Source organism: Pygoscelis adeliae, unplaced genomic scaffold (genome assembly GCF_000699105.1).
Source record: "Pygoscelis adeliae isolate BGI_AS28 unplaced genomic scaffold, ASM69910v1 Scaffold356, whole genome shotgun sequence".
Lineage (NCBI taxonomy): Eukaryota > Metazoa > Chordata > Aves > Sphenisciformes > Spheniscidae > Pygoscelis > Pygoscelis adeliae.
Window position 1 is genome coordinate 538,192 of NW_008824949.1, and position 9,664 is coordinate 547,855.

General features: G+C 42.6%; 1 protein-coding gene across 3 annotated transcripts in view; it reads right to left on the reverse strand.

Annotated features, from left to right (window-relative positions):
- The window catches only part of ACTN1 (actinin, alpha 1), a 49,702-nt gene that overhangs the window by 1,290 nt on the left and 38,748 nt on the right, over positions 1 to 9,664 (reverse strand). Inside the window, exons 14-20 of one of the 3 annotated variants that reach the window (XM_009325576.1) lie at positions 8,724 to 8,906; positions 7,862 to 7,996; positions 6,826 to 7,005; positions 5,759 to 5,905; positions 3,716 to 3,796; positions 3,103 to 3,168; positions 1,444 to 1,602 (exon numbers count right to left, since the gene is read on the reverse strand). In XM_009325576.1, coding sequence (XP_009323851.1) covers positions 1,444 to 1,602; positions 3,103 to 3,168; positions 3,716 to 3,796; positions 5,759 to 5,905; positions 6,826 to 7,005; positions 7,862 to 7,996; positions 8,724 to 8,906 — 951 coding nt within the window. The remainder of the gene's footprint in view (positions 1 to 1,443; positions 1,603 to 3,102; positions 3,169 to 3,715; positions 3,797 to 5,758; positions 5,906 to 6,825; positions 7,006 to 7,861; positions 7,997 to 8,723; positions 8,907 to 9,664) is intronic. The other 2 variants (XM_009325575.1, XM_009325574.1) reach the window with 2 other exon arrangements.

The window sequence follows — 9,664 nt, forward strand, 5'->3', positions numbered from 1 at the left end:
ATAACAGCTGCTTGCGCTGTTTGGGAGTTGCCGTTCCCTCTCTTCAGAGCAAGGAAAGGAGCTGTCCCCACTAGCTCTGGTTGGTGGCACCAATGCAGACAGCAGACAGGCAAACACTGTATTGCTTCCACAGTTCCCCCAACAATCCTTGCCTTTCACAGCAGACATTTTTAATAAACGAGCAAAACCCCTTACGTGAATTCGGCTTCTGGAGACTCGCTGAGCTGAGCTGAGGTAGCTTGGCTTCTCTCCATGCAGTAAGTAACAGTAGCTGCCTGTTTGCTAACCACTGTGTTGTCTTTAGGTAACTGACTCATGGGCATTTGCAGTCGTCTGAATAATGGTTCAGTTTTCAAAATATCTCTCTCTCCTGTGACTTTTTATTCTCCCCCCCCCCCCTTGCCTTTCAGTTTAATGATTGGAGTGAGTAAGAGGTATTTTTCTTCATAATGAAATACTGTCTGATTCATGTTATAGTCACTAGAGCATATTAAACACTGACAAATCTATTTAATGTACTGTACAGAGTAAAAGAGTTAGTAAGTAATACTGTATCCAAAAGTACCTATTTATTCAGTGATTAGCTTATCTGAATAATGTGGAATTTTCAGGCAATAGGACCGGCTTTAGTCAGGTAGATGCCTAAAGGATGGATATCATAGGTTACTACACTACAGATTATGAAAAGATTATTAGTGAAACATGGAAACCAGTACTGGATTTAAGGGCAACTCATTACAATCTGAGAAATGGTGTCCTACATTTCAAGTGAGATTAATAAAATCATTAGCAAATACAGATATATTAATATTGCATGTACATATTATTTGTTCAATTCCTTAAAAGATTAGTGGGGATGTTATGTAAGAAAAATAAGATTAAATAATCTTTTTTATCAGCTGGTTGCACTGATGATGCAAATTCAGAAAAGTAATACTTTTAGTATCATCCTGTGAGTTTTCCTACTTTTGACCAATTTCTAGGATTAACAGATGCTGCTCTTGCAGACACAGCATATCCTCAATGAAAATCTGCTATTGATTGTATAACAACTGATAGTGACACATGTATATCTGAGAAAGATCGTCTCAGGTTTACAGCTGTTGGTAATTAATAGTTTTTCAAGACTAATCAAGAACCATCTGTTGAATTTGTTGACACATTTTAAAATAACAAATCGCAACCAAGCTCTTAATTATATTTTTTAAAGCAAGAGTGGGCAGCAAAGTTCTGACTGACAGCTGAACAGGACTTTCGAGTGCCTTGGCAGGCTGCTCAATAACCCACACTTTCGCCTTGCACTCCTCCAGCACTGCACAATGTTCCTGTGAAAATACCCTCCATGCTAGAGAGTGCTTCCCTCGACACTTTCTCTCGGAGACAAGAGTGAAAAAGGAAAGCAGGAGCAATGCAGATGCAGGAAAGGAAGGTGTGGAGCCTGACCTTATCTCCAGCCAGGATCTTGAAGGAAGCCATAACCTGGTCAGCAGTATCTGTATCTGCTGTTTCCCGGGACATGAAGTCGATGAAGGCCTGGAACGTCACTACACCCAAGCGGTTAGGGTCGACGATGCTCATGATGCGGGCAAACTCTGCCTCTCCCTGGAGAACAAGAGAGTCACGTAAGCCTGGACATTTGGGCAGCAGTGCTATGAAAGTGGGGAGAAACTGTTCAGCAGCATATCTCACAGCTAGAAAAACAAAGCCAAATAGAAACCACTTCTGTTTTTTTTTTAATCAGGATATTCTTTTTTAGCTTGCTCTTATGTATAAAATGCTTCCCACTCATTTGTCCTTTGGAATAAAATATTCTCAGCTGTGCCCTAGGATAACATCCAGCTCCACCTAGCTCTAGGACAACTCCTATCAGGGAACAGTATCACACAGACTTCAGGGGAACACACAAATTTTTATGTAATACATGTCATGCTAGATGTCTGTAGCAATATTTGAAGATCTGCATTCCTCAAATCCTTTTACTTTCATTTACTAAAAGAGAACTTTTACAGTTCTCTTCAGCTGCCAGAATAGAAAACACCAGAAGAAACGTCTCTGGGTCTTTAATAGTATCTGGTTCATCTTAACTAGACAGACATTGGAAAGGATGACTTACATATCTGGAGTAGCCCAGGGAAGTAGCCTTTACAAGGAAGATCCTACAGAGAAGTTTGCTACAGAAGCCAAAACCTTGTAGTGTAGTTTTCTGCATTTTTTTTGCATCTAAACGGAAGATCATCTATTGTCATCTCTGGGACTCCTTCCTCCCCAGGTAAGGAGGAGGGGAGAGCAGAGCTGTGTCTTCTCTCCTGGGAACAGGGTCTTCTAACACATCTAAACCAGTATACCTTCAAGAGTAATTAAGGTATCTAATCAAATGTTACTGCAGCTTGGCATGCCACACTGAAGTCTGTATTTATACTGGGCTGATGAGTAAGATGAATAAACACTGCTTTGCCTGACATCAGGAGCAAAGATACTGAGAGTACAGCTAAATATTTTTGCACCATGCTCCTCTGCCCTTTCATGAGCATCAGTCTTCGGTGAAGCTCTTCCTATTAGTTATCGTGCCTCTCAAGGTGCCACATGGTACTGTTCTGAATATGCATGTACTCTGGTGAGGGAAAAGCTATGGGGAGGATGACTGGAACTTGAACTTACTTACATGTACAGGAAGAGAGATGTGGTATAAATGGCAGGAATGAGAGGTGCAGCGTTTGAGTGTATTCAGAAATCAGGTCGTGTATACTTCCAGATGAGTTCAACTGATACTTAGGGTTGGGGAGGTTGTGTGTGCTGTGCAGAGCGCAGGTACTGATACGAGGAAGTTTATTGTTTCTTCCACTTGTAGCTACACAGTTTGATAAATGTAATTCTTATTTGAAATACACAGGAATGAGACAATGATTTCCATTTTTTTACCTTCAGCCACCGCTGCGAGACAAGAATTTTACATGTACAACTAATACTAGATTTAACATCCATTGCTGATAATTCTGGAAAATAAAGCTGTATTTACCTTGACTCACTACACATTCTCCCTTTATTTTTGAAGGTGCCTACAAGAATCACTTTGAACAGGAGTTACAGAGGGCTCTACATTACCATATTGTAACCCATGGAGATAAGGCAGGCTCGGAAATCTTCACAATCCATCATACCAGTCTTCTTCTACAAGGAATGATGCAAAGATGGAAAAAGCCAAGAGAGAAAACGAGACCAGTCCAAGGAGAAATGAACCCACAGGAGACATTACAAAGAATGAGTTTCAGGGGGAAGGAGATGGAAGGAAGGATTTACAGGACAAGGAAAAACAATAGAGGAAAGGTAGTTTGTGAAACCATGAAGAAGCAAAGGTGGTTTTGGACATGGAATAGTTTACACATAAGAACATATTGATGGTGAAAAAAAGGAATAAAGATATCAAGCAAGACAGATTGAGGGATGGACAAGAAAAGGAGCATTAAGTGACACAGAAGTAAACGGAATAGTTTGAAGACATAAAAGGAATTCTCCCAAGACAAACAATTAGGGAATTAAGAAGGAATAGATACCAAAGTACATTTAGAGAGAAAGTAGTATAGAATAGTGATGTATATATAGTCAAACATAAGAACAGCAATGACAGATGGATTAAGACAAACAAGAAAAGAAAGGAAAAAACTGTTATTTTTTCACAGTTTAACATCTGGCTGTGTTCACCACTAGCATTCAGTACCTGTGCATCGTTTCCAATATCGTAACCCAAGCTGATGAGACAGGCTTTGAATTCCTCAGGGCCAAGTGTGCCGGAGTGGTCCTGGTTATGCGGTGTGCCAGGCAGCAGGACATGCAGTGCCAGTGGGGTGATGGTGTGGGGCAGAAGGAAGGGAGACACAGAGAAGATCAAAGGGAGGACAACAAACAGGTGCACCATGCAGTGGGTGAGGAGAGAGGGAGAGGAAGAATGACATGCAGATAGGAAGACAGGGAAGAAAAATAAAAAGTGCACAACATTAGATATCACAATGACATTTCAGGATGTGATAAAAATGCTCTTGGAACAGTTCCTTCTCAGAGATGCTCATCACATCTTGAGAGCATTTGAACGACAAAAACAGTTGATGCTCAGAAGCTTCAAGATCTCCATCTCCCAAGTGAATTACTTGCGTCACTGCTTGTTATCCATAGTGCCAGAAGCCCTGTGTTTCACTAGTAACCCAAAGTGCAGGTAAGCAGGCAGAGACAGTGGGAAGCATTGCCTTAATCTTCTAGTCAAAAGTCTCACTAAAGGAGTAGGTGAGGACAGGTATGTTTGGCAACACACCCAAGGAAGCTTAGCTGTCAGGGCATCCCAGGAAGAGACAAGGAAAAACAGCTGAAGCTCAGGGGAACAGTGTTATGGCTGTATTTATGAGACCTGCACGAGGTGGAGCTTTGACTGGTAAAGCTATTTCAAGTGCTCAACTTTGCAAACAGCACTGCTGTACAGCACAGCACAACACAGCTTGGCAGCTGCTCCTCCCTTTGCTCATTCCCCGCTCCCCCACTGTTTAGATGTACCCATCAAACTATATGCAAGCTACCACAGGAACTGAGAATCCCCATCCACCTTGCAGAATTTTAGCTCAGGACAGCCCCCAAGCACTGAAGAGCTCCTGCCTGCTGCCACCATCTCTGGCCAGATCAAGGAAGCTACAGACAGGATGGTGGGACCAATTCCAAGCGACTTTCCTCAAAAAATCAGCTTTTAAAGTCAGTGTTAAGCCTTCAAAAATCAAATACACAGCTGAAGATGGGAAGCCCATGTTCTCTCTGCATTATCATTCAGACTGTTGTGGAGGAAGGGGCAAGCGATACAAAGGTCAGAATATAATACAGGGCTGTATGGTTCCCTCTGCTAAGAAAAGAAGCCATGGTTCTTATTTTTCTTAGGCAGCTAGAGAAGGGCTGAAATAGCCAGTGTTCAGCAATCTGAAAGTGTTGCCAATCTCTGAGGGCAGGCTGCAGCCCCGTTCTCTGGAGACCTTTCAAACAGTCTGGCTGGTGCAGCAAGTGGTGGAGGGCAACCTATATTTGCATCACTGACTTAGTATCTCTGCGGGCTGTTCACAGATTCCCAGACAACGTTGAAGGGATTGATAATGGAGCCGGTTTCAGGCTTGGGCTGCTGTCTCTGCTTCCCTGCATGACACCTTTGTGATTCGGGTTGTAGAAGGAAGAGCTGCAGACAGGCTGGCAAGTTGAGGGGAGGAAAATTTCCTTTAAGGAATTCCTTTCTTACTGACCCATTAGCGCCTTGGCATGTATTTCCACAGTAAGGCAAGGCAGGCTTTACATCAGGGTTTATCTACATCATGCAATGCCGTGGTATGAATAGATTGCTCCATACAAGAGCAATCCTGGTTTCTTCAATACAGGTTTATGTGATGGTATGTCAGAGTGCAGGACAGCTGCTCTGAAGAATTTTGTAAATCAAGATAATAACCTGCTCTCTGGAGAAGATGGGGTAAAAGTCTAATTTCCTAAATAAGCCTTCAAACTTTTCCATACTTCAGCTTTACCAGGAACCTTAGTTTCCTGTGAAGATATACTTCTCCTCCCAGCCTAATGATGACTTAGCAGTCTTCACAGGAATGACTGCTCCATAGGAGTGGCATTTTTAAGAATGAAACATCTTCTATTGATCTAGTTTTACCACAGTGACTGCTTGTTTTTTATTGCACTGCGCAGTCTACATGGAAGCTTGTAGTTTATCAAGCTGCAGTCAGCACTGACTTACCCTGTCGAAATGGTTGAAAGAAGCCCGGAACTCGTTCATCTGTTCCTGGCTGATTCCTTTGGCATCACGGGTCAGAATCTGGTTTTCCACTTCATTGATGGTTCTAGCAATTGTTGTTAGTAACTGCTCCCAGCCCACTCGGATATGCTGGAAAAAGAGGACAGGACAATTTTTAAATTAGCTCTTCTGCCTCTGAGGCCAGTGGATCAAATGTGCCACTTGTTGCAAACCAAATGATCCTGGTGGCCAAGGCAGGAGAAGTCCATTTGCTCAGAAAAGCTTCCTTCTCACCTGCAGTGTGAGCCAATCAGATGTTTAAAATCTGAATTTTGACTGAAAAAAATATTGAAGAGGCCAATTCCTGATCTTAAGAAAGTCTTGGTCCTATTGCAAAGTTCCTTTGCCTTGTCAGAGCAACATATTGGAGGCCTTTAACAAAAATGAGAATCAAACCCAGTGCTTCTAGGATGTAGTTGGGCAGAAAACTCTCCTTACCAAGAAAATAAATAAACCACAGTCCTTGGAAGACACTGGTGCTCCACTGCCTCTGCTGTTGCTTAATGGAGAGCTGGCCAGAAACCAAAAGACAAGTTTCAAAGCTCGTCTGTGTTCTGCTGGACTCATGTTGAACTCAGATTGATTCCAAGAAACCTCATGTTGTCAACAGAAAGCCAGACTCCGATTTTAAAAAGCTTTTCTTGGACTTTTTTCTTTTGCCAGGCCGTGGCACCTCAAAATTGCCAGCACTTCCCTGGTCTTTCTAATCCCAGCTAATAGGCTGCCACAATTGGGTGGCAGGAGAAATGAGACCAGCCAATTTTTCAAGCAATACTGTTGATGTCATTCAGGTTATTTCTATTGTCTTTATTTGGAAGTACATTGGAATGGATTAGCATGAAGTATAGCAAGGCAAAAAAAAATATTCAGTGATATGCTGTTGCATGCTTGGCCACATTGTCAAGCTTTCCATTTTCCTGAGAACCACAACATGTTGCCAGAGCTAGATGTGGCTGATGCTAACTGGCCACAGCAGATGAGGCTGGCTGATCTGCTGCCAAAACTTTTACCTCCATGGTGTAGTTGGTGTGCTTGTTGTCAAAGATAAGCGCTTCCTGGATCTGTTGGTGATCTCCTTCCAACTGGTCAATCTTTGGTTTGTAATTCACAATGCTTTTCTCATACTGCCGCAAGTGGTTGAGCTGGTCTTCCAGGGTCCCATGCATCTCTATTGAAATGCGGCCAATCTCCTGCATTAGCAAAGCCAAAGGAGTTAGACCCCATTGGAAGGACAAGCCTCAACATGTCTGACATTTATTGCAGCTATTTCATGCTCACACAGGATGATGATTCAAAAAAAAACCCAACAAAAAAACTCATGGAGCAGTTACTTTAAAGGAGCCAAAACAGTGTCAGCAAGAATTTTAGCAGAGCCCTGAACATTTTCCAAGTGACTTGAGTCACATGACATGTGTCTAATACAAGGATACAGAAAAAAAAAGGGAAACTGCAGTCCATAAGCTAGTAATGTACCAAGCCAGATCTTTTTCTGATGTACTATCTGCCACTAACTTAGTCCCTTCATACAGACGTATTTCTGTAATTGCTCTCTTCTTTACAGCTCCTGCCATCAGTAATAGCTTCATATTTTTCCATTTCATCAACTCCAATTCCTTTAGCTCAAATCTTACCTAAAGAGAGAAGATGTCCCTTAAAAATATGTCTCCTCTGTTGATGTTTGCTAGGCTAATTGTATTTATTTTGTCATGTGTATCAAGACCATTGCTGTGAAAGCAGTTACACAAAATATGCTTCTGATGTAGGGTCTTTAACTTGCTGCATATAAACACAAGTCTATTAAAATACCAGTGTTCCCCATTTTAAGTCATGTTTTTTATCTCTGTATTAAAGAGTTAGGGGAAGAAAAGTACAAGCACTTCAGTAACCAATATCAATCTTGGGATTCTCCATATTTTCTATGAAAGTTTCTCTTGCTGTAACCTGAAGGAAGAATGACTGTGACAATGGTCAAGAAAGGCCAAGGATAAGAATATCAGTGAGGATCACAGAAGAAAACAGACTGTTTCAAAATGAGCGAAGCACTACCTCCATCTTGGTCTGGATCCAGGGTCCAATGACATTGGCCTGTGCACCAAACTGTTTACGAAGTCGTTCATTTTGCTGCTGTCGAGCATGTTCTTCCATCAAGGCTTGATCCCTTCTGGGAACCAGTTGCCGCACCTACAGCAAAGAGTAACAAAGTGTGCAGTTTATAAATACAAAGGCACATGTATAGTAAATGTAGAAATTGCCGCAAGGAAGGGAGGAGTAGGTGTTTGCACTGAAAGCAAGCAGTCATATGGTTTAGGACACAGTGGGAAGGCTCATGGAATGTGAATCCTGTCTGCTGTAGGATGCATGCTGCAAACCCATCTTAGGCCATGGAAGACCAGAAGCTTCCATTCACTACTTGGGTTTCTGGTGGCTCATGTTAACTGAATTGCAGGACCCTGTTCAGATCTGACTTTGGTGATCTTGCTTGGTAGTAAGAACCATCAGCACAGCTGGTATGGAAAGTAGCTGCTCTTTTAGGATTACAGCAAGGGAAGGCTACTTGGATGTGGAGATAAAACATCTGAAGGGTTGAATGGTGAAAAAGGATACTGACTCACATGCCATACTTACTTGCTTGTCAGGTCAACTGAGGACTGAAAACCTTAAAGCTTTTAATTTATAAAAAGAGCAAGTAAAAGGGATCTGACACCCCTTAGGCATTTATATGAAAGATCTCTTCCACTTTCCAAGCACACGGTAATTGAGCCGAAAACAAACAACAAAAAACCCCCCAACAAACCTCAGCAGTAAGCATGAGAGAGTAACTGAAGGGTAAATAATCCACTTCCTGGGGCCCCAGTGACTGAGCAGTGGCATCCTCCCACACCAACTTGCAAGGTTAGAAAGAACTCACATGTTCCCATTTGCCATTGATCTCGTGTGGGGTGATCGTAGTGTAAGGATTCGTTCCTGCCATGTTGACATGGTATGTCTGGACAATCTTTGAGACTTCATTGTGGATTCCCAGGATGGCCTGTCGCTCCTTGTCGGCATCTGGCAAAGTGGCTTTGAACTGTTCGTGGGCTGTGGTCAATCCCTGCAGAAGGAAGGCAGAAGCAAAGGGAGGGTAAGAGCATTAGTCACTGAATAGCCTCTTCAGCAAATGTATCCCTGCAGAAGTGACTGCAAAAGCTTACATATTCCCAGATACAAAGCAGGCTACTCTAATAAACTTTTCAGGTTCTCTCAGCATCACTAAACAGGCTGTTTTGAGTAGTTAAATGATGTGAAGTCTCATTTTCCCTCTGTTTCTGTCCCATGTTGACCAGGGACAGAGATCACGTCCCAAAAAATGGTGGAATAATTCTGGCTCATAATTTAGGGGGAACTATTTCTCCAACACTGCTTAGTGACTGCCTGTCAGACCCTTTGGGAAGAAGATCTGACTACTAGCATTACTTTAAAGCAGTCATGTCTCACTACTGTAAATGCACCATGTTTTTCTTCTACTATGTATGTACTAGTTCTACACCTAAGATAAGTGCAGATGAATAATAAGAGTCAGATTCAGTCTTATCAGAGTCAGTTAGAACTAGGTGAAGGTCTTCCAGCCAACAGCAAACTCGCACAGGCAACATATGCTCCTGCTGCTGAAAAACAGCTCCTTCTCCCTGAACACAACAGGCCCTTTCTGTTCCCAGTCTTGCTCTCATGCCTGGACTGTGCTCCAAGGACCGATGGTGGGGGCATGCCTGCTGGTAGTTTGTGGACAGCTGACAAGCCAGTTGGTCCTGGCTCATGTCCCACCGCTTCTACAGGCCTGTAAGGTACTTAATCCCAGAAGCCTGGAAGAAC